This window comes from Argopecten irradians, chromosome 10 (genome assembly GCF_041381155.1).
Source record: "Argopecten irradians isolate NY chromosome 10, Ai_NY, whole genome shotgun sequence".
NCBI classification, from domain to species: Eukaryota; Metazoa; Mollusca; class Bivalvia; order Pectinida; family Pectinidae; genus Argopecten; species Argopecten irradians.
Window position 1 is genome coordinate 37,414,300 of NC_091143.1, and position 25,551 is coordinate 37,439,850.

A 25,551-nucleotide genomic window follows, 5' to 3' on the forward strand; every position below is an offset into this window, starting at 1 on the left:
AACCACAGGTTACCTGTTTCCGATTATTAAAGATACTAGTTTAATATCACTTACCGTACTACGGTGGTGCAGTGGTGAATGGAAAAAAATATTTAATGTTATATGACTGTGCGTTTTGCCGTTTTCTGATTGGTCTAGACCGCTCGGACAGGTCTTGACTAAATGCAATGTCAACCTTTGACCGATGACCACCTGTTCAGAGGTTGACATTGCAAATCTGGTAACCTGGCCATAAATAGACACAGGGAATTCCCTGTCTCTTCCACGTTTCTGACCAAACAAAATAGAGCTTTGCCGATCAACAGTGAGGTAGGATTAGGAAAGATGTTTTTTTTAACACATTTTAAATGTAGCTATTATAATTGTAAAGAAGTACTAAAAGTACCTACTTGTGGTACGTGGATAAAGATGTTCTTAATTAGCCATTGCGGTGTCCTTCAAAATTGTTCCAAGTAGCAAAACTTGTATCCTTGTATCGTGTCAATATTTGTATAATGGTGTGCTAAAAACGATGGTTATGTAGAGTAAAAAATATTTCTATTTATGTAAGACGAAATTGTCTATTTTTTTTATTCAATGACTTTTTTTTTACTTTAACGTAAAACTTACTAGGGTTGCTCACGTTATGAGTTTTACGTGAGCACGTAAAGAAAACATTTTACCCACATAAAACAAATACTGTTTATGTCACCTCCGTGCCGTCGTAGTGCACAAATGACGTGGCACACACATGGGAAATGATAATACTCGCTACCCGGCGATTTCTCTAAGATAATATTTCTGTATTAATCCTAAACAGGACACATCAATGAATAGCATCCACATTATTATCGATGAAGTGTAATACTTTTATTTATGTAGCTGAAGTTTGGGCGTTTCATAAGGCTCCTGACATTGAAAAAATATCATAGGATTTTGTAAACGATTATTGGGAGTTTAAAAAAAACACAACGAATTTCATGGTTTATCAAGAATTATGGAGGATGTCTTTAGAAATCGGGAGAAAATTGAAAATTTGACTAATAAACTTAAAACAGACTGACAATTTTATTTTGAACGCTTGCTATCATGAAATGTTAGAAAATGGAAGCGAATGGTTGGGTGGAGGGAGAAATAACTAATTTAGGATAGGGGTAGGGTATTTGTGGCAGTTTGTGGATTTATATAACATCTGACTTTATAACATGCAGGTACTATAACAGCGAGGACAATGAAGATAAATGTCATTTTATTTTAAAATATGAATGCTATCTTAATTCCAGAAAGCGTTTTATTAAGGAATAATATTTTATCAGAGCGAGGAAGCAAAAAAAATATATATATATATATAAGATACGAAATATTTTAAGTTACAATTTGCATGATATCTCTAACTAATCTTGTAAACTTGCTAGGGTTGTGTGTGTCGGTGTATGTACATCCTCGGTACTCCAGGGGTTCCGATCACTTACCATCTCTTCACCATAGACAATCTCACAGTAAAACTGGGGGCAACAGAACAGAACAGGTAATTTAGTCATTTTATGCACATAAAAAGAGACGTATAACGGTACACTATGGTTGACTGTGTGGCTTTTGAAGTTGGACATCGCTCTCTTTGGATTTTTTTTGCTTGTCTGTGATCGATTCAGATTTTCCCTCTGCGCTGCCTTCGGTTTTACTGAGATAGTCAAGGAGTGTAGAGACCGTAAGTGATTGGAACCCCTAGAGTATCGAAGATGGTGTATGAATGGATGTTTGTGTATATGTCTGCTTTAAACAGAAGGGCCAAAAGGCTCAAGGTAATAAAATAATTGAATATATTAAATTAGGTCTCCAGTGGACAATTGATTACATCGTACATGTGGAAATTCAATCACAGAATATTGTAATTACGTGCCAGCGTTCAGTTACATATACATTGTATGTGAACATATATTATAATTGTTGTCTTTAAGTTCATATTTTCAATTAGTCGCTTGAAAAACAACTATCTTGAAAACAAAACTTCATTTTCGATATCACTGCTATCTCCCTCAAACAATTTATAGACCAATCTCCTATAATAGAAGACGTCCCTTTGTACGGGGAGATGTGGGAGAGATCCTTACCAGATTGGCAGAAAAAAAATAAAATTGTGTAATGAAGATGTAAATAATGAATCTAAAATAAAATATGATATAAATAACATGATAGAAAATCACACGTTAGACAGGCAGTGACCTGTTTGACCAACCACAGGTTTACGACGCGCAAAAAAAAAAAAAAAAAAAAAATAAAAAAAAAAAAAAATAAATAAATAAACAACTAAAAATCAGTATTTTTAGTATTTTTTTTTGCGTGTCGTAAACCTGTGGACCAACATGTTGATTTCCGAACTGGGATTAACTGTTACCATGCGTACAACGTCTTTTCACTGAATACATTTTATATTTATAAGTTGACGTTTTGATGAGATATCAAGTTAATGTGTAATGTGCGGAGGTTTTACTTCGATGATATTACTAAGCATTTAAATAGAAAGTCAGAACTTTTTGTATGTAGCGTTATATATGTCAAAAATTATAAAAAAAAATGGTATGTTACATCGTCAGTTATACATGATGGTAGTTAAGATAGCACACTTCTGAATAAGAAACAATTTTTTTTCTATATACATTTTTGCAAATGAGAGCTCATACCATAGAAGAAAAGGAGAAAAAAATATATGTCCATGGCTGCGAATTTGAGCTTTTGAATATCAAATAGCTATTTGATGAAATATTTTATTTAATAACTTTTTTGTCGTTTTGCCCTTTCCGAAATAAATTAAAGCCGTATTTTGATATTATCAACATTTGCTACCCATATTCCTTATTTTTGAGAAACAAAATTCACCATTTTAAACCATTTCGCGTACTTTATGCAAAAAGTCTATCATTAAATATAAAAAAAATATTGCGTATTAAATGGAAATATATTTTGTTCTTTCCAAATCGGGCAGACAAATGGGTATTGATTTGGCTTACTTGTTTGCCCCATTAAATTTGTTTCCCAATATTTAAGAGTGTACAATATAACTTCTCAATTACCTCTATAATGTGACAAACGAGTGACATTTTTGATATTATTGCTTAATGTTCGAATTTCAATGAACCTAGATTTACAGTGAAAATTAGCTGGATACAGCTAAAAATGCTGTCACACGCAGTGATGAGTTAAATTAAAAGTAATTGATTAAAAACGATGAAAATTTGGCTTTACACAAAAGGAAGGCAGGCTCATTTTCAAAATGGCCACCACATTGGTTATTTCTTGAAATTCATATATAAAACATGTATACAAACAATATTAGCGTGTTTTTTTTTGGACAAAAATACGTATGCCAACTTGCAACAGATATTGATCATTTTTATTCGAAATTTTCAGAACATTTTTGTTGATACAAGTTGAAACGAGACTGCAATGATACTGAAACCTCTCAAAAACATCACCAACTGAATGTTTACCAATTAAAATAAATGTTCACTTTCTAGTTTATTTCTGGGCTTTTTTATGTATGTTTCTAACAATGATGACAATGACGATGTTGTCAAACGTTTGACGAAATAACCTGTGAGTGAGTTCTACTATCACATTCCTGCGAGTGGGTCTTACTGTCACACTCACCTTCCCTCGGAGGGGTAATCACAGACAAAAAGTTGTTGTTATCGTTGGGATTATTTTTATGTCTGCCTTCAGGGGCAACCGTAGTATTTCTAGAACGTTCCATGGTGCTCCTTTTTCTACGTTGGCTATTTTGTGTACGATTATATCTATTTTGAATATTGAACATATTTCCAAAAACAACCTTGACCTCCGTCCGAAAACGACTTCCACTCATGCAGTATAACAGGAAATTAAACGTATTGTTAGCATACATTAACACATTGACCAATGTCCAGACGAGGCTGAGATTGGCTCTAGTGGTCTCCGTAGCGTCTCGTGACCAGTGGACATAGCCAATCAAATAAATACTAACAGGCGTCGTACATAGCAAGAAGACACAATTGAGACAAAACAACATCACACTCATCGACGACGTTTGAGATCGTTGCGCGCGACCGTTGGGATCATGCGGAACTACCTGTCGTTTTGCCGCTCTTTGACTGGAAAATACTTTCGTTATTATCAAAACATTTCCGGTGACAAGAAAACAAAACGGAAGTCCACAGAATATTGTCAAATCAACCCATGGCCACAGTTCCTCAAAGAAATAGCGATAATCTTCCGAAATGAAATCACACAAAATACTGGTAGAATTTTCATCGACCGTTACAATCCTGTCCATGCCGTACAGAATGTGACTGTTGATTAACATTAGGACCACGAAGATGGGAGTGATGATAAACAGCGCTGCTTTCTTGGTACATTTGACCTTAGCTTTGTGGGGGAACCACACTAAGGCCACACGTTCTGCCGTGACGGCAACCAAAATCCAAGCCGAGAAATCCAGAGAAACATACACCAACCAGGTGTGGATTTTACAGATACCGGAAGTATGAGTTCGGATGTCATCCTGGAATGTGGCTGATATCCACGTCCTCAGAAGGCCAGTATATAGTACCACTAGGTCTGAACACGCTAGCACAATAAGATATACTGTACATGTGGACTGTCGAATGTTCTTCCTTGTCAGAATGTAAATAGAAAAGATGTTTCCAAACGTTCCGAAGACTAGCATGAATGGCGGCACTCCTTTGGCAACGGAGTCGGCTACATAGGCTTGGTCTGTCATAGTGTTGGCTTACACACAACTTCAGTTAAATCCAGGCATCATCTCCGGACATTAATCTGTAAATGAACAACAATAATTTAAGTCTTTATATATCTACATTTCTTGCATCAACACCAGTCAATTACACGTACATGTTGTCTGCGTCAGAAGCGATCGCCTATTCACAGTCAACAAACATGGACGTTGCTTTGCTAAGTGATGCAGTCCAGTTCGTGTAAACTGTGAATAAGGTGTGAAATAGGACTGGCTAAAATCTTATAGAACTGACCATGTGGGCATAGATAGCTGAATGCGTGGACGTGTAGATGCGTAGGTGATAACGCTTGTATTTTGGCAGTGTGTATGGATAAGGTGATAATTATCGGTAGAACTGACCATCTCGTGGTCTGAAAAGCTCTCTTTAATGAACAGTTGGTTGATAAGATACACGAGGAAATAGGTAAATAATTGGAAACAGATCCTTGGCTTAAGAAGCAGATATTGTATCATTTTTGTATAATTTATGTTATAGAACTGTTGAATTTTCCATAAGAAATTAACAAATATTGGATCTTTATCGTTTGAGGTTTTATTAAACTCTACATGCGGACGTAAGCTGTTCCAACCTAGGCATATCAAGAGAGATTTACGAAATATGACATGGATACCTAAACATTAACCCAGTGTTACCGACAAATTAATACCAATTAAGATGATGTACTGTCTAACTGTATACTGTTGGTTTTATATGGTGCAACCAGAATAAATTTATTGTATTACTAGCTGGTTACCACGACAACAATGTTGGTACCAATGGATGAACGTTATGAAATATTGTACAATCAGAATAAAAAACAATATTTGGCCCAGAAGATTGGTTGATACCAATGTATGAACGTTATTGAAGCATTGCTATCCAAACCTGATTTGTTGTATGGCATTTGTCGATCATAGATAGCTAACACATAGATTTCTATTGTAAAACGATTGTTCACCATGTGAGTGTTATATTGCACTCTTTACAATATATCTGGATCCTAATTGGGTGACCATTATATCCATATAAATATCAGCGATGGACGAGTACGAAGCGTAATCGGTTGCATAAGGCTTGCGTTTGAAACGTAATGTGCCGATTTAAATAAAGATTACTTGAACTTGTATATTGTCATTTTCAACATTTGATGACAATTTATGTAGATCACTACAAATCTTAATACATTTACATATTCTATGGTAAATACTGCATGTTCAGGGAGTTCCGAGAGATGACATGTGCACAGATGACTACTATTGTACCAAATTCCCACAATAAAATTTTATGAAGCCGAAAATATTGACATTCGTTCGATGGAGCAATATGCTTTAAAGATGCTTCACCGCCGACAGAGCATAAACGATACTCGTCAATTTAACAATAATTGGTGTCTTATCGTGTATATATATGTCTAATTAACACAAAAATAATATAAGATCATTTATTTTGCCTTTGGTGCATACGTAATCAGTACCTCATTCCATATAGGGAATAGTGCCACGGAATTTTTTCGGGATGCAATTTATTATTTTCAATATTTTTTTATCTCGAAGTAAAATTAGAAGCTCCAACTTTTCAATGGTGGTAATAATGCAAAGTAAGTAACTTTTGTAACTGAAGAAAAATAGTTAATCGTCTGCTTCTGTTTTTGATAGAGAAAAAATACCATTTGTCAGCGGTGGGGCTTCTTTAAATAATAACCAACCACTTGAGATTATAAAACGCTTTCATACCATCACATTAACCACGTCATCACATACACAAGATACGTACCTGTGCAGTTTGATATCGCGTTGTTGTAGTTCCATTTTGTTAAGAAGTAGATGCTATTCCAAGTAAAATTGTGGACGGATTTGCAACACTATTTCGTCTATGAAAGCATATTTGTCTTCAAACTGTGCTACACAAAATAAATACAAATTGATGTAAAATTGGGATATATCAATCTCTTATCTGAACATCGGTGGGCTGGTTGTTTGTTGGTTACTTGCTGTCAATATATGATACGTCATAAACAGGCATCACATATACACACACCCGGCTACGGTGGCTGAGATACTCCGCCTTTGATTATGTTAACACGATCATATACATCACCCTTTGTCCGCTTTATCCTCACATGAGAATGTGAAGACTATCAAGTGGACTAATGTCCATTGGCGCGCAGCCGAGAGGGAAACAGTTATTGAATTTTGATCGTAAGTTTGTCGTGTGGTAAACATTACGAGATCCCCTGGGGTATTAATACTGGACCACACCGTTAATCCGGACGTGTATTGATGCGTATCGCTATAACCCATATGGCCATCTGATGTGGCGATTATCATATTTATATATACTGGTATTGAAGGACTATTCGTTTTCTCTCAATCATCTCGTAAATTGAACTTGTGAAACCCGCGACAGATCTATCAACATGTGGAACTGAAAACGTCAACAGAGCAAGAAATGCAAATACAGTACTACATCAATTTGATTTTTGTTTTCAAACTGAAAAGTTATTATGAGAAAGCAAAATTTATATCAAATTTAAAATAACTACATTTCCCAATCAATGCCATATATGATGATGTTTGTGTAAAGTAGGTACAATCTAGGGTCCGTTTTCTTTTATTGTTTCATATACTCCGAAAAGTCATCGACATTACGATACAATATTCTAACAAATAATGTGTACAATCCTGTTGTATTGTCTAACGTCATTTTGAGCTAATGACCTGAGATATCAATAACAAGGGGGACGCCATTATTTCCACACCACTACTATATCCGATATAACATGACAGCATTAATTTCCTCCGACAACAAAGAGTTCCATCGCCGACAAAGAGTTTCATTCCTGGCTAATTAATGTCGACGGGCGTAAAGCATTGACCTGCAGGTGATAACCTGAATGTGCTAGATCTATGTTTTAGCTATATACAACACAAAAATCATGGTCTAAAACATAATGGTTGTCGCTGTTATCATGGTCAATGACAAATTTCTCCCGCATTTCTGATTTGAAGTAATCTTGTTCAATTGTTCTGTTCTATTCACTTAATCTCCAAGTGATCATGAGCATTGCTGTTACTTTATTGAATGAAAAAAACAAGAGGTCCAAAGGGACTGTATTGCTGACGGACATAGGGATACTGCAGAACACGAAAATTATACAGAGAATGAAGGATGTCAAAAAGTTTTATTTTCCATATTAAGATTCCATTATTCTGATAAAAGACTAGTTCTCTTTACCATAATGAAGCAATGGAAAGAGTTTCTCATTCTGGGTCCAACTTCTCCACCGAAACCTAAACCATTGGGAACAATGCAATCTTGGTCTTGGGTCTAGTCGTTTGCAATTGCTCATCTAAATGGTTTACTGAACGTAAACTAAGGCGAGTAGTTTTGTTATTATCTAATAACAGCGGATATATGCCAAATCATATATATTAGGATCAAAGACCCCTTTCCTTGCCACCAACCCTTTATCGCCAAATATTTTAGAAATGTTCGAATTCATCACATTGTTTTATCGTTAGTAGTCTGACTGTGGCATATCAGATCAACCGGGACATATATAACAACTAGTAGGCTAAGGAGACGGGGATGTTACAATCAAGCAAGGGAACATTGTAGTAATGACAGAAATTCTGTGTTTACACATCTTGGACGGTAAATGAGGCATGCGTTATATTTGTATAATATTGTATAGCATTATCTATACTGGGGAGACATCTTTACGTACAATGTATCGTCGAACAGTTGTGTATGGAATACTGATGATGTTTACTAAGTGGACATTATATGGCTATGGGTGGACAACTATAAAAACATTGGATCCGGCCCAGGACTCTTTTGGCTGAAATGCGAATTTCTTTTTAGCCCGATGACCTGTCTGCTCAATTTAATGGTCGTTTTACGTCTTTCTGTGTTCAATGACTATTGGTTTGAAACAGGTTTATAACTATCTGAATTTTGGTAGTTTTTGTAGTCAGAGATTCAAATGAAACGGATCACACCCGGCAAAGGGTCCAAGACTACATTGTGATGAAAATGTTTACCATTGCTTTGAACGGCCTATATACCTAACATCTCTGTAAGTAAGTTGTGATCAGAAATCGTGACTGGAAAATAAAAAAAAATATTTCACTGGGCATAATGCATTAATTTCAATGCTTTCCATACAGAAGAAAAAATAATAGATTTTAGATTTGTTTCTATTATAAATATTTACAATATATTCACTCTTTGGAATGACTGATATGATATTGTGATTTACACGATCATATGGTCACCAAATTATTGGTATAATTATATGAGTTACTGTAACCAGAATATGACTGCATGTTCCCATAAATAGATATCAGCTATGATTTACCACTACTAACAACAGTTGTATGATTTTTGTAATAACTATAATTTTGCATAGTATGTTATTGTGATTATCATAAATTATATTTCCTCCGAAATTGAAGATTACATAAAGAATGACATTTAACATGAAAACAACAAACAAAACAAAGCAAATAGAAATTTACAAAATATGTACAAGTTCAAGTTATAATCTTCAATATGGTAGAGATAAAGACTATCATAATTAATATAGAATTATTTGAGTAGTTTTTCCTTATTAATTCATATACTTATATATAGATATGATTGATTTCTTATCGAAAGTTATTTAAAACATCGTTACATATATATACTGGAAATCGAATTCACACGCGATTTACTTTTACGATTTTGAAAAATTCACGAAGATTTTTATCTCCGCTATTCAATATCTACATCTAAATTTGTATATGGAATTTCCAATCAATTTTAATTCCGGGAAGGTTAATATTCCTGAACTTGTTTTGAAATAGAAATATCACGGAATAGTATACTTTGGACGTACAATGCATCTTCATTTAATCACTTGTTTCCACGATTTTGATGTTTTCAGTCGGATAATGCGTGTCTTCAAAATATTTCCTATAACGGAAGGCTAAATATCGATTTTTGTGTCGATTTCTGCTGTTTATTACTTTCTTTCTTTTGATGAATGTCGATTTCTAAAAAAATGCGATTTCATTTCCGCGCGAACAAGACACTAACATTTCATATACAAGCAATAAACTTTGTGTTTCTTGTGAAATTGATGATTTTCAAATCAAACACCATACAAATATCAACTACATGCAAGCTTAGGTCACATGACCGGGGAACTTTTAATTCATACGCTAATGTACAATTGCCAATCGTTTTTATCGGTGTCAACTTAGTACAATGAGGGTTACAGGAAATATTTTTACTTCAGTAGTTATGAACAATCTTATGTGTGGCATGTAAATGACAATTAATTACACACCATCAATGTGCGTATCACTGCGTCAGACAGCAAAACAGCGAAATGAATCTTCACTGTTCATTTCGATTACGCATTTGTTTGATGTTGTAACCTCATCTGAGGCTATCGATATATGTATTTTATTGTGATATTAATATATATTTTGATTCGGAAAGCTAGTGGGCCTTAAAATCAAAACAGGCCATCTAATGAATAAACCGCTTCCCGTGTGTTTGTATAGCATTCCACATGATTCAGACAACTTTTGATGTGAACGTCAGTTTACGTTGTACGACTCGTTAACGGTTCCCTTTGATGGCCTATCTGCCAATACATCTGATTAACTTTAGACCGTGGTGTTTATTTGTCAAGAGCATATTTAATAAGCGATACAGTCTTCAATAACAGTATGATACATATCATTCGTCAGATAGAAGAGATTTCCGTTGGAAATGTTTGAAATGCTATTAGAGAAATGTTAACACTGTCTGGAAGCTATCGACATAGCAGTTTGGTATTTGTTTCGGTAGCAACCTAATACAGTGTCATGGTTTTTCCCTAACGACAGGACGGAGTTTCTTAAATTATCTGACCGACAGAGCAGTTTGGCATATGTTTTCACAACAACAGAATGAAGTGTGGGTAATCCTAATTACAGCTAAGTTTTCTAGGGTAATCTTAACAGTTCAGTTTTGTTGGTAATCTTCAACAATTCAGTTTTCGTGGATAATCTTAACAACAGTTCTGTTTTCGTGGATAATCTTATCAACAAATCAGTTTTCGTGGATAATCTTAACAACAAATCAGTTTTTGTTGGTAATCTTAACAACAGTTCTGTTTTCGTGGGTAATCTTATCAACAAATCAGTTTTCGTGGATAATCTTAACAACAAATCAGTTTTTGTTGGTAATCTTAACAACAGTTCAGTTTTTGTGGGCAATCTAACAACAGTTCAATTTTCGTGGGTAATCTTAACAACAGTTCAGTTTTTGTGAGCAATCTAACAACAGTTCAATTTTGTGGGTAATCTTAATAACAGTTCAGTTTTCGTGAGTTATCTTAACAATATATTTTTTGGTGGTAATTTTTACAACACTTCAGTTTTCGTGGATAATCTTAATAACAGATCAGTTTTTGATGTAATTTTAACAACACTTCAGTTTTTATGGGTATTTTTAACAACAGTTAATTTTTTATGGGTAATTTTAACAACAGATCAGTTTTCGTGGGTTATTTTAAGGACACTTCAGTTTTCGTGGGTTATTGGACATAAGGGCGGCGCGGCTCGCGTAGGTTTCCTTTACAGCAGAGCGGTTATGGGTTTGCCAATCTTGCCCTAAGTCTTATATCCCACGTTGTTTCCGGTACAATACTGATGTAAAGTTTCATTCTGACTCCCGATATCACCGGTATATCTACTGCGTCACCAGGGAGGCCGAGTGATCAGATCGTCGAGATGTTTATGTACTTTAGCCAGACATTTCTCCCTTCGGGCTTCTTCGCCGGATTACTAAAACAACAAATCGCTTTGTTTAGGTCCATCAAGCTGATGACTTGACAGACAAATCAATTAACTTACTACAAAACATCAGTCATGTCTTTCAACTCTGTATTGCAGATTAATGTATTAAACTTCTTTTTAACAACGACCGATTTGAAACCAGCAATATGAAACGTTCGATTAGCGTTCACAGAACATGATAGTATCTTGAGCTTCTAAAATCTCTCACCATTAACCTGCATCAGGTCTTGTTTATGTTTATTGAATGAGTCAGCAAAATGTTTACAATATCTCTCTGTATCGATGTTACGAACGGGTAATGGACCAAGTTTATTGGTATTAATTCATGTGGTTTTGAATGAAACAAGAGACCATATCGGTATTATTTATCATTACATACAACCATACACGTGTTATACCGGTCTATAGAGAATATCCACTGTTTCTAGACGAAAAAATTATATCGAGTGGATGGACATTTTGATATTTTCCCGGTTGCGAAGTACAATTGAAAAATAAAAGTTTTCATATAGCAAGATGAAATATAATTGTTATTCATGAAGAAACATGGGATATTCTATTTTTGTTTTTAAATTTATACTTCTATCCTAGGTCTAGACTAGGTATATTGGTATTAGTACTATATTTCAATTTGTCGCGATACCTGTCTTACTCCCCCTTTGAATTTCCCGCTTACTAATATTTAAAATATTTAATTAAAAAAAAAATATATATATATATATATATCAAATACGACACATTTATGTAAAAAGCAAAAAAAAAGTAAAAATGATAAATTAATTGGAAAGATTCGCATAACACATGTATTATATTTTGTGTTTGATGTGTGTAGTCCGTAGAGCAAACTTCCCGACAGAGTATGGCACGCGGGACTTATTTTTGAAATATGACAACTAGACATCAGGGGTAGCTTAAAGCTGACAATGCAACTTAAAAATTACGCGCTTTACATAGGGGTCGGCATCCTCGATACTCCAGGGGATCCGATCACTTACGATCTCTACACCCCTGGACTATCTCATAGTAAAACTGAGGGCAACAGAATAGAACAGGTAATTCAGTCCGTTGATGTTCATCAAAAGGGACGTATAACGGTACACTGGTTGACTGTGTAGCTTTGATGTTAGGCGTCGCTCTCTCTGTAGCCTTCAAAGGAAATCTTTGCTGGCCTATGATTGGTCAAATGTTTTTCGCTGAACTGCCTTCAATTTTACTATGAGATAGTTCAGGGGTGTATATATCATAAGAGTATCGAGGATGAGGGGTCGGTACCCGGTGGTTTATCCAAGCAGAGTTAAAACAAAATGGCGACTGCCCGTCCTTAGAAACGCAAGGGGTTGTCTCAGAAACGAATTTTGAAGAAAAAAAAAATACTGACTTTTTTTTAAAAATCTCCAATGTACACTTTTTAACTTTCATTCTCGGCTTTAAGTTACTGTCATGGTTTAAAAAAACTACTCATCAATAAGTCCCCCAACAACCCTACAAAGCTAATCTCTGGGTAGTCACACCAAGATGAGTTGGATCGAAGTGCAATGTCTCATAATTTTTTCGGAAAACATCGGCGGAATTTCCTCTAACATCGTCTCTCAATTGTTCCTACAAAGTCTTTGAGTTGTTTTATGATGTTCAGTCGATATCGATGTCATCAACGACAATGAAATAATTTTGAGATCGGGAATAACAGCATTATGTATTCGCAAATACCGTATTCGACCCAATAAGCGCACAGGGAATTTAAAAAATTGGAAAAAAATGAAGAAAACGTGCTTAATAAGACGAAATTATTGCAAATCTATACAGTTATGATGGTTTGGGTCGTATGAAGGCGCAATCAATTCAAATGAGGCCTCAAAAACAGGAAGGGCGCTTAAAGGGACATTGGCGCTTTTTGGGTCGAAAATGGTAAAATAGGTGAGCTAGGAAAACACACGCGAAACATAAGTGAATAGACCTCTTTATGTTATTGCTTAGTAATTGTTCAGAACTGAATAGTGCAGAACACACGACGCCATCCCGGAATCAGACACATTGTAAGGACTGTTCATTTTATACGAGATGTTATGAAACGAGAATTGAAATTCGCGAAGAGTTTCGTAATAACATTATATATGAAATGAATACTTTTAGATACAATATGCATTTTATCACATACATGTAACTACTACAACCCGTATATTTCAACGTCAAATAATTAATTTTCTCTTTGTTTCTGGCTTTCTGATTGGCCTGTTTATTTTTTTCATTCCACGATGAAAAAAAATAATCCGAAAATGGCGCGGAATCCCGACGTTATCGTGACGTCACAAGAAGAAGCATTGACGTTGCGTATCAATTTGGAAAAAAATAATCCATTGGAAATTTTTTTATGGAATCGTGCGTGTAAACGTATTTCATTTCATAAAGTAGCGTGGAAAATTAATTATAAGCATTGAAGTCACTATTTTTTATTTTTATCGGGTTATCAGGGGCGTATTATTTAAGCTTGCACAGCATGGTGTCGGAAAAAATATTTTCAAAATTGTTAGTGACATGTATGGAAAAACGCAATCCTCAATAAAATTTAAAACATTCACGACAGAATATTTTAACATTATTCGGGGGGTAAAACAAGGAGATAGTTTAAGTCCTACCCTTTTCAACATGTACATCAATGATTTACCAGTCATTCTAAATAATAATCCACTACAATTAGAAGATTTAGCAGTAGGTAGTTTGTCATTTGCGGATGATTTATTGATTTTATCAGAAACTCCCGAGGGACTGCAGCAATCATTAATTGAATTGGAAAACTACTGTGAAAAATGGCAGCTTTCAATAAATTCTAAAAAAACAAAAACGATGATTTTCCAAACTAGGCAGAAAAATATAAAAACCAAACATAATGTGAAACCGTTTATGTTTAAAAATCAGGAAATTGAACAAGTCTCTGAGTATAAATATTTAGGTACAACTTTATGTAACAACGGTAAATTCATGCTAGCTGCTAAGGAACTTAGTGTAAAAAGTAGAAAAGTTCTGTTTTCAATTAAGCAATATTTAAATAAAATAGCTGATATGCCCATATGGCTCTGGAAAAAGTTGTATAATTCTTTAGTCAGACCAATCTTAACATATAATTCTGAAATATGGTATGCTGACTTTTACAGTAAAATTGCAAATGCAAGTAAAAGAGCGCATGTGAATAATTCAACATTTGACAAATTTTCAATAATAGATAAAACGCCATTTGAACAAATAAATTTAAAATTTTGCAAAATGGCCCTTGGGGTTGGAAAATATGCAGTAAATGCTGCTTCCAGGGCTGAATTAGGACAATATACACTAGACTGTTTCATTAATACTCAAGCATTGTGTTATTTGGCTAGTAGAATATCACAAGATGACATTAATAATCTTGTAAAAGAGGCTTTGAAGGTCAGTCAAAATATTCATGAAAGTGGATCATATTCGTGGTATTCATACGTATCAAGTATTATCAACGAAAATAACATCACATTTGACATTAAAAGGGGAAAATTCAGTAGGAAGGCACAGGCCAGATTAAAACGGTCGTTAAAAAGATTCATACATGGCAGATTTGACATTATTTTCTCAAGCAAAATGCAGCTTTTAGATTGTAGTAATAAGCTATTTCTATATAGTAAACTTAAACAAAACTATAAAGAGGAATATTATCTCTCTTTGCAAAATTTTGAATATCGAAAATTGTTGACAAAACTTCGGATCAGCAATCACAACCTAGAAATTGAAGCTGGTAGGACAAAAAAGATACCTCGCCAGCACCGGTTATGCAAATTTTGCAATATTGTAGAGGATGAAGCTCACTTCATCCTCCAGTGTACAGTAAATTCTACTGAAAGAAAAAGTTTCCTATCTAAATACAACATTAATTCTATGTTCACAGACTATGAAAATTTAATAAAGTTATTGTCATCTAATGAACCACAACTTCTGCAGGATTTGGGCCTCTTCATTAAAAAGTCGTTTGAACTGAGGAAAGCGGGCTTGCTGAATGCATAAGTTGTTCTTGTTTTATTGTTATTGTGTTATACATGTAATGTTATCTTTGTAATTTGCTATCGATCCTTGTTTGTGGATGTAAAAATGCAAATAAATGAATTGAATTGAATATATATGTATACATAAAAGTTAACATTCTATGAAATTTGCCACGCGGATTCACACAGTTTGCAAACAAAATTTCTTTCATACCCCGATGAAATTAAAAAATAGTGACTTCAATGCTTAATTGAAATTCGCCCAAAGTAATAATTACACTTCTTAGCATTGATGTAATCTTGGTATGAATAAATTTTGTTTGCCATCTGCGAATCCACGTAGCGAATTCTCATAAATGTTTGCAGACAAAATTTATTTACTAATCCGACGAAATCAAAAATAGTGACATCAATTCTTATAATTAGTTTTCCAGACAACTTGATTAAATAAATATGTTTACACGTACGATTCCATTGATTTTTCCAGGGATTATTTTTCCAAATGAATACGCAACATCAATGCTGCTATTGTGATTTCACGATTATGTCGGATATTCTCGCCATTCTCGGATATATTTTTTTCCATATTTTAATTATTTTTTCTTTATTTTCAAACTAAATCTGGTTTACTGATTGGGCAGATTCTTTTTTTTTTGTATACCACTATACAAATAGAGAATGGCAGGACTACCCGGCGATATTATCACAATAAAACATTGACGTTGCATATCGATTTGGAAAATAAAGATCCCTTGGAAAGCGTATTCTATCTTATCATATAGTCTAAAATATAATTATAAGCATTGATGTCTCTCTATTTTTTAATTTCAACAGGTTATTACAAACAACTGTTTGCAAACTTTTGTGGGAATCCGCTATGCGGAATTTTTTTCATACCCCGAAGAAATTAAAAAAATAGTGACATCAATTTTAAATAAAAGAAACAGTCGCCCAATCAGAAACCAACGTTTAGTATGAGAACAAAGAAAAAAATAATTGAGATAAGCAAAAATATAAGATGGGCGAATTCGAAGTTACTAGTAGACTGTGATAAACGTACCCATTATGATTGTACGACACGTGTCTATTGACACAGTGCCCACACGACCCCTCTGACCGGTCATCTCTAACGACTTAGAGCATTACACAGGATCTGTATAGCTGCTAAAGCTGTCATTGATGTGGACAGAAATGGAGACAAGGGGTCATCACTTCCTGTAAATCATAATGGTCAGTTAACTTGACCACTCGATCGATATATACATTAACACTTAGCGACAGGTCTTCATCTATATATATCTTTAACATATATAAGTATTACACAGCTAAGGAGATGTACGAAGTTTTTGTTTCTATCATAAGTAAAACATCATAAGCCTAGTCACCTTACGCAATCACGGCCGAAACTCAAACTAATTCCGAAATAAAATCACGTCCTTAATGTCCTTATAACCTTATTAAAAAGGATTCCAAAAGAATCATTTCACATCCAAGATAGTCAAACTTCAAACTTATTCCAAACTGTCGCCAGTGTGGACGACAAATACCTCCGCTGAACAAATTTAGTTGTAACTCCATTAATAGGGGGACGTTGCTGAATTTACTCAACTCCCCTTTATGTCAAGGTTCTATGTATCAAATTTTCCCAAAATTTGTCAAGCAGTTTAGGAGGAATTCGTCGCACCAAGTTGTGTCTACGGACGGACGTACAACCCGATTTCAGTACACTCCTTGAACTTAGTTGAGGGGGGTATCAAAAATATTTCTCGGACTAAGATGGTCAAACCTAATACTAATTACCAAAGAAAAAAATTACGTCCAAAATGGTCAAATTCCAAAAGAAATATGAACCGGGCCAAGATGGTCAAACTTGGATATTCGATAAGAAACTGTTCCCAGGCCTAAAAGTCAAACCTCAAACTTATCCCATAAGAATGATTTCCCGGGACTTATCGGCCAAACCTCAAGTACTTTCAAAAGAAACATTTCCTAGACCAAGATGGCCAAACCTTAAACTAATTCCAAAAGAAACATTTCCCCCTCCACACATACTGATTTGATAAGAAACATTTCTCATGTCTAAATGGTCAAGCCTCATAGTACCTGAATGCAGCTGTAATTGTTGATGCTCAACCGTCGTCGTCATCAGCCAGGTACATCCGTTTTCGAGGGTTTCAACCCTTTTCCTGCAACTCTCTCCGAATGGTGGGTCAGTAGAGGTGATCAGTCCCTACTCTCCGACGGTTGGCTTCCACAGCCAGTGGTATGCTCTCTCTGCCTCTTTCCTCAACTCTTTGCCATATAATATAAACTCTTTTTATTTTACATCGATTACGAAACAAGTTATACAACTTGTGTAAATCACTCTCGATGGCCCGGATGTAAGCGCGCGAGGGATATAAGTGTGGGAGGAAACCGGAGTGCCCGGAGAAAAACCGAGGCCACCTAATATCCTCCATCATGACTGGCGAGGGAATCTTCTGCAGACTACCTCAAATGGGAAGTACCATGCCTGACAGCCTTTTTTTCCCCGCATTCGTCTGGCAACTATGCATACTGTCTTTTTTCGCTCGTGCGCCGAATCTCCAAGGGAATGGTCAGTTCTGTCATGTCTGGTCTTAGTGCTGTCTCGACCACCTCTGGGAAGGCCAACCTTTTCCCTCCCAGGTCAACACGCATCTCCCAGTCTCCTGCACATCCTAGGATGCCTTGGTTACTAGCTGATTTCGTTGATGTTTCTCCCTCCTTTTGAAACTGGATAAATGTTGGTCCTTTCTGTATTCCCTTTGCCTTCTTTCTCTCTCTTTCCAAGGTATCCGCAAGCTATCTGTGCATCTGGTCTTGCTTCACTGTGTATCACCCTTGTTTTATTGAGCCAGTGGCACTTCACACAAAGAAAGAATCCTGTCACACTGCTGGCATGTTGGATCTTCCACAAGTCCCCATCTGTGAAGATTGGTTGGTGTTGGAAGTACATCGTATACTCCTCTCAAGGTGAACTGGAGCTGCCATGGCGTGTATTTTCATATCTCTGCCCGGGCAATTTCCTCTCTTCCGTTCCCCACCGAGTCCATGCCCCTGACTCCTCATTTCTAGTGGTTTCACTCTCCTTGCCTCTTCTTGTTGTTGCATAATCTCTCTCTGTACTGACTCTCTTCTATCTGTTTTATGGGCTTCTTTCCATCTAGTTGTCTGACCTCTTCCCAACCCCTGTCTGCCTATGCAGATTGTCCCAATAATATCCTTGTGGCGAAGTCTGCTCTCTGCCTCAGATACAGCCTTGCTGGCTGACCACCTCCTTCCTGGTCTCACCTCTACTCATGCTTGCCTTAATTTCTCATCCCTGGAGTCTTTGAGTGCCATGACAAGACTTGCTTTCCCGGTCTTAAACTCCTCCACTAATGATGTTAATTGTTAATCCAACTGTATAGTCCTGTTGATAGCACTGAGAACCCCTAACCATCTCCAGAGATATTTATCTATTCTCCTCTCAAGTCCCTCGGTTGTTGATACGGAGATCTCGTATAACATTAACGGCTAGGATGGCCATGGCAGTAGTCCTTGTTCGAATATCCATGCCTTGAAATTTCCTAGTAGGCATGTCTTGTCGTCGATATTCCTCAGTCCTTCACAACCTTGCTGTTATTGTTGGAGTCTCTCAAGCTGTCGTCATACTATTTCCCAAGACACTAGACAGGTTTGCCAACTATACATGTAGACGGACTTTCCTCTCTTCCTGAATGAAAAGGCGAAATTGTCTAGTCACTCGGCCTTCTTCAGGATCAAACATCTTTCATCCTGGCACAGGACACTGTATCCTCCAATGCTGTCGGGATCCACCTTGCTTGTACATGTGTTGTTGCGGTGTTTGTCAGATCATCCATGAATCCCCTTCTCATTGGTTGTCTGATGTTGGTTTCTAGACACCGGGCCTCTCGTCTCCCTTTTCCCTGTTTCAATGATTATGTTCATAGCCAAAATGAACAGTACTATAGAAATTGTGCAGCCTGTCACTATTCCCTTCTCCAATTTCTGCCATGATGTTACATAGTCCTTGACCGCAAATTACAGATGAATTCCTCGGTAATAGTTTTTGATGATTCCCTTCACCTTCTCAGGGATGTGGTACTGTTCCAGAGCTGTCTCTATCAATCTGTGTGGGACGGTGCCATACGAATTAGCCAGGTCCTACTACTGCCAGGTCTCCAACACACTTAACACACTGGTATGTTCCACACATTCAGAAAAACCGGTACCCTTCCATTCTGTGCTGATGTATCCACATACTCGTTAGATGCCATGTATGTTGTCATTCGCCTGGCAAACTGATTCCATAAGAAACATTTCCCATGCCTAAATGGTCAACGATCAAACTGATTCCTTGAGAAACATATCGCCTAAATGGTCAAACCTTTACACTGATTCCAAAAGAAACATTTCCTGTACTAATATGGTTAAACCTCAATCTAATTTCCAAAGAATGATTTAACGAGCATATTGGCCAAACCCCAAGTGCTTTCAAAAGAAACATTTCCCAGGCTAAGAGGGCCAAACCTAAAATGCCTTGAAAGGGTAAACAAGGGGAGGGGAAAATAGAGGGGATGGAAGATTACAGAGGAGAGAGGGGAGGGGGAGGAGAGAGGGGGAGGGGGAGATACAGGGGAGGAGATAGGGGAGGGAAGGGGAGGGGGATACAGGAAAGAGAGAGAGATATTGGGAGATATAGGAGAGTGAGGAGGAGGGTGAGGGGAGAGGGAGATACAGGGGAGGAGGGAGGGGGAGGGAGAGAGGGAAGAGAGGGGGGGGGAAGAGAGAGGGGAAGGGGGAGATACAGGGGAGGAGATAGGAGAGAGAAGGGGTGGGGGATAAAGGAAAGAGAGAGAGAGAGTGGGAGATACAGGGGAGAGAGGATGAGGGGGAGGAGAGAGGGGAGAGGGAGATACAGGGGAGGAGGGAGGGGGAGGAGAGAGGGGAGAGAGGGGGTGGAAGGAGGGGGAGGGTGAGATACAGGGGAGGAGGGAGGGGAGGAGAGAAGGGAAGGAGAGAGGGGGAGAGAGAGGGAGAGAGAGGGGGGAGGAGTGAGGGGGAATGTGAGAAGAGAGGGGGAGGGGAGATACATGGAAGGAGAGAGGGGGAGGAGAGAGGGGGGAGAGAGGGGAGAAGAGAGGGGGAGGGGGAGATACAGGGGAGAGAGGTGGAGGAGGAGGAGAGAGAGGGAGAGGGAGACACAGGGGAGGAGGGAGGGGGAGGAGAGAGGGGGAGTGGAGGAGAGAGGGAGGGGGAGATATAGGGGAGGAGGGAGGGGGAGGGGAGAGGGGGAGGAGAGAGGGGGAGAGAGGGGAGAAGAGAGGGGGAGGGGGAGATACAGGGGAGAGAGGTGGAGGAGGAGGAGAGAGGGGAGAGGGAGACACAGGGGAGGAGGGAGGGAGGGGGAGGAGAGAGGGGGAGTGGAGGAGAGAGGGAGGGGGAGATATAGGGGGAGGAGGGGAGGGGGAGGGGAGGGGGAGGAGAGAGGGGGAGAAGAGAGGGGGAGGAGAGGGGGAGGAGAGGGGGGAAGATACAGGGAAGGAGGGAGGGGAGAAGAGAGGGGAGGAGAGAGGGGGAGGGGGAGATACAGGGGAGGGAGGGAGGGGAGAGAGGGGGGAGAGAGGGGTGGGGGAGAGAGGGGAGGAGGGAAGGGGAGGAGAGAGAGGAGCAGGGGGATACAGGAGAGAGAGAGAGAGAGAGAGAGAGAGAGAGGAAGGGGAAGATACAGGGGAGAGAGGGGGAGAAGGAGGAAGGGGGAGAGGGGGAGGAGGGAGGAGTGGAAGGGGGAAGGTGTCTGTAGGTGACTTTATTATCGACTATTACCAACATCCAATGTAATTTATATACAACGCATTAGCTTTCCGAAAAGCTGAGTGGGCTATGCAGATCAAAGCTTAACTCTTTAATTGAAAAGAATATGGAAATTAAACAATGATATTATGATATTGATTAGAAATTTTTTAATGTTCTGCAGGAAACCATTTTATAAATTGTGGGCTTGTGTAGTGCAAGGTAGCCAGGCCTATTAATGATCAGTGATCAGTTTTAATTATACTTGTGTTACCAACAAAATAAAAAGAGCCCTGTGCCTAAAGCTCAGAAAAAAAATAAATAAAGAAAGTATTGAACTTTATCACATAATCCACCGGATATCCAGTGATTTCGCCCGTGTAATATTTTTGCGTATGTCACTAGTGTAAATAGGAAAAATGACATAAAATTTCATATGAAATGAGCACTCATGTAAGATCCTTTATTTATCTCATATCTTTCTGTGTTTTCTACGGTCGGTTTTCATTCCACATTTTAGTATGTTCCGTGTTCTGTCAATATTAGAATACACATTGCCTGATATTTATTGTTCCAAATATAGTGTTCTAAATAAAAAATATAAAAATAATGCCTTTAAATATATATTTGTTCCATTTACAGACTTATTTTTTGAAAATCCAAACTCGAAATAGTTTCAACATGAATGCTTGTTCTACTCTTAAATTTCAGAGGATGCAAACACTGCATGACCATGATCTATCAAAAAAGATGGCGTCCAAATTAGGACAGATTCAAGTCTTCAACTTCAACAGATAATGCTTGTAATATTTGGATCAAGCATTTGATTCAAGCATTCTTGCTACACGACTATATCCTGCACGAAACTGCAATAAGGCGTGATTTGCTCATGAATCTAAATGCTACGCCTCAAGCAGTATGTCAATAAGAACATTCATATCAACATCAACTATCACATTTAATGACTCAGAAAATAATGACAGTAAGTTGTATTAAGTTATACTTAGAGAACAAAGATCAAATTAAATATACATCACAGCTGAATATCACAGTTAAGAAATAGGTGGACGGATTGTGTAGATTCAGTAAAAATATATAAATATGTATATCTATGAATATGAAAACAGAATATGATTATTAAAGTTAAAATCCACTTAATATATAGACAATTCAATCAACAAAATGTATCTATAAAGACCAATTACCAGTAACAAAAGCTGCCTAGAGGTTATCGGAATTAGAATGCTTGATTGTTTAGCAAATAAATACAATACATTTGTACATAATTATCACAGAATCATTATCATACTTGCTACTATCAGATAACAAGAGATCCCAGAGTGATCTGATTTGGCACCCACCATGTCAGTCAATGAAAAAAATATTTTTCTCTGTTTTTTCTTCGCTTTCCTCACAGCCAATGAATATTATCACCTCTCTCATCTTCATCTGAACAACACATATTATGACATAAAGCTATTTGTTATTAAAGTAGAACACAAGCTGATGATTTTTTGTTTGGCGACTCTGGTTTTGATTCTTGTTTATGTGCTGCTTGTTCTGTTGTTTGGTTCACATGTCTCGTCTTTTCTGCTTGTGTTTTAGCTTTCTGTTGGTTGTCATATTCTTCTTTGGCCTGCTCCTTTGATTGTTTCCCTTTAGGGATTTTGTCTGGACCTTTATCTGATGTTTGTGGGTTCCCATTAGATACAGACAGAATACCTGTATACTCCTGTATCTTACCATGGAGTTCATCAAATTTGCTGCCGTCCCAGGTCATCTGAACGTTTGGATCGCGGTAAAAGTTAATAAAGAGGAGTTGTGTAAAGACCATACTCATTGGCCCGGCTGGTGGCCAGTCTATCTTCTCCAGGAGGAGGGGCACCATTGGCTTCTTTAGAGAGTCCGCCAGACTCACCTCACGACGACAGTTGGCTGACAGTGTGTACTTGGTGGTGACACAGTTTAGGACGACCTTACAGCCTCGCACACCCCTGTCAATTTTGTCGTAGAGCGAGTCGCCGCCTCCCATCTGGTAAATATCCATCCAGCAGCTGTACCCAAGTTGGTTGAGTCTCCTGTACAGCTGTTTAATCTCCTTCTGTTTACCCCACTGATACGACAGAAACACATCGGGGGAGGTTTCATCTTCCTGTAAATAATTATTAGAATTTAAAACAAGAAAAGTACAAAAGGACACTGTACACCTGCCCTATATGATGAAAGGAGTAAGTAATTATGATATATAAGTGAATAGCCAATGATGTGACCATGTGATCATATATTGTAATTCTTGTAAAACAAAGTACACATAAACATAGGATCGGTTTCTGATTGGTTATGAAGTCAGGATTAGTTTCTGATTGGTTATGAAGTCAGGATTAGTTTCTGATTGGTTATGAAGTCAGCATCAGTTTCTGATTGGTTATGAAGTCAGGATCAGTTTCTGATTGGTTATGAAGTCAGGATTAGTTTCTGATTGGTTATGAAGTCAGGATTAGTTTCTGATTGGTTATGAAGTCAGGATCAGTTTCTGATTGGTTATGAAGTCAGGATCAGTTTCTGATTGGTTATGAAGTCAGGATTAGTTTCTGATTGGTTATGAAGTCAGGATTAGTTTCTGATTGGTTATGAAGTCAGGATTAGTTTCTGATTGGTTATGAAGTCAGGATCAGTTTCTGATTGGTTATGAAGTCAGGATCAGTTTCTGATTGGTCATGAGGTCAGGATCAGTTTCTGATTGGTTAAGTCAGGATCAGTTTCTGATTGGTTATGAGGTCAGGATCAGTTTCTGATTGGCTATGAAGTCAGGATCAGTTTCTGATTGGCTATGAAGTACTCGTACCTGTGAATCTTCTTTCTTTCCTGTTGAACTTTGACCTTTGTCTTCTTTCTTCTTGGTGATGACAATTTCTTCTGCCACGGGAGTCCACCAATTCTTGTACTCTGTATCACATAACATGACAATTATACCAACATAAATGGATTTTCAAAAAAAATCTTATTTGCATAAGATAACTTAGATTTTTGAGCTAACAAAAATAACTAACTTATTTGAATTTGACCTTTAAATGTATCTGACCTGATTAGGTAGTCAAAGCGTTTGAATGTGTTAAGTCTAAATCAACACTTCTGTGTTACAGTTATGTAAGTGGTCAATGTATTTGACTTCTAAATCACCACTTCTGTGCTATGGTGGGTCAAGGTCAAGGCCTTCAATTTGAAGCAATTTCAGTGAACTTGCCAGGATGTAAGTTGGTGGCTTTTCACCTGGAACTCCAGCCTCCAGTAAAACTGTCCTTCATTAAATGACTATAGATTTTCAAAGGAAATAAAACCATACAATCCAAGAGTTATTTTTATTGTAAGAGATTAATTTTGATATCTAATATGTATTACCTTCAGTGATAAGAGACTCCTCAGGCATGGCCTTATACATGTTGAGCTGCATCAATAGTTCCTGGAACTTTGGGACCGGCCAGTATCGTTGGTCATTTGTTTCCTCCCCTCCTCGCTGGAAGAATCTCACAAACAGATATTCACTGAAGATGGGGCCCATGGAGCCCTTAGGGGGCCATGCCATCTTCTCCATCAGTAGGGGTATCATGGGCTTTCCCAGGCTTGTGGACAGGTTCACCTACAACATTCAATACATTGACCATTCTGACTATTACAACATTTAATCCATTGACCATTCTGACCATCAAGTGGACAGGTTCACCTACAACATTCAATACATTGACCATTCTGACCATCAAGTGGACAGGTTCACCTACAAAATTCAATACATTGACCATTCTGACCATCAATTGGACAAGTTCACCTACAACATATAATCCATTGACCATTTTGACCATTACAACATTTAAACCATTCTGACCATTACAACATTTAATCCATTGACCATTCTGACCATTACAACATGTAATCCAATGACCATTCTGACCATTACAACATGTAATCCATTGACCATTCTGACCATTACAACATTTAATCCATTGACCATTCTGACCATTACAACATGTAATCCAATGACCATTCTGACCATTACAACATGTAATCTATTGACCATTCTGACCATTACAACATTTAATCCATTGACCATTCTGACCATTACAACATTTAATCCATTGACCATTCTGACCATTA

General features: G+C 37.3%; 2 protein-coding genes across 2 annotated transcripts in view; both read right to left on the bottom strand.

Annotated features, from left to right (window-relative positions):
* Window positions 1-3,353: 3,353 nt before the first annotated feature.
* Window positions 3,354-4,863, bottom strand: LOC138332822 (cysteinyl leukotriene receptor 2-like). The gene has a single exon (XM_069280778.1). The coding sequence runs from the start codon at window positions 4,733-4,735 to the stop codon at window positions 3,551-3,553; it is 1,185 nt and encodes a 394-aa protein (XP_069136879.1). The 5' UTR covers window positions 4,736-4,863; the 3' UTR covers window positions 3,354-3,550.
* Window positions 4,864-22,347: 17,484 nt separating this feature from the next.
* Window positions 22,348-25,551, bottom strand: part of LOC138333822 (uncharacterized) — a 32,678-nt gene continuing 29,474 nt past the window's right edge. The window contains exons 21-23 of the mRNA XM_069282437.1: window positions 24,802-25,039; window positions 24,248-24,348; window positions 22,348-23,554 (exon numbers count right to left, since the gene is read on the bottom strand). Of these exons, the coding sequence (XP_069138538.1) occupies window positions 22,889-23,554; window positions 24,248-24,348; window positions 24,802-25,039 (1,005 nt within the window). The 3' untranslated portion in view covers window positions 22,348-22,888. The remainder of the gene's footprint in view (window positions 23,555-24,247; window positions 24,349-24,801; window positions 25,040-25,551) is intronic.

Coding starts and splice junctions, on each gene's coding strand:
- LOC138332822 (XM_069280778.1), bottom strand. CDS start 4,735: ATGACAGACCAAGCCTATGTAGCCGACTCCGTTGCCAAAGGAGTGCCG.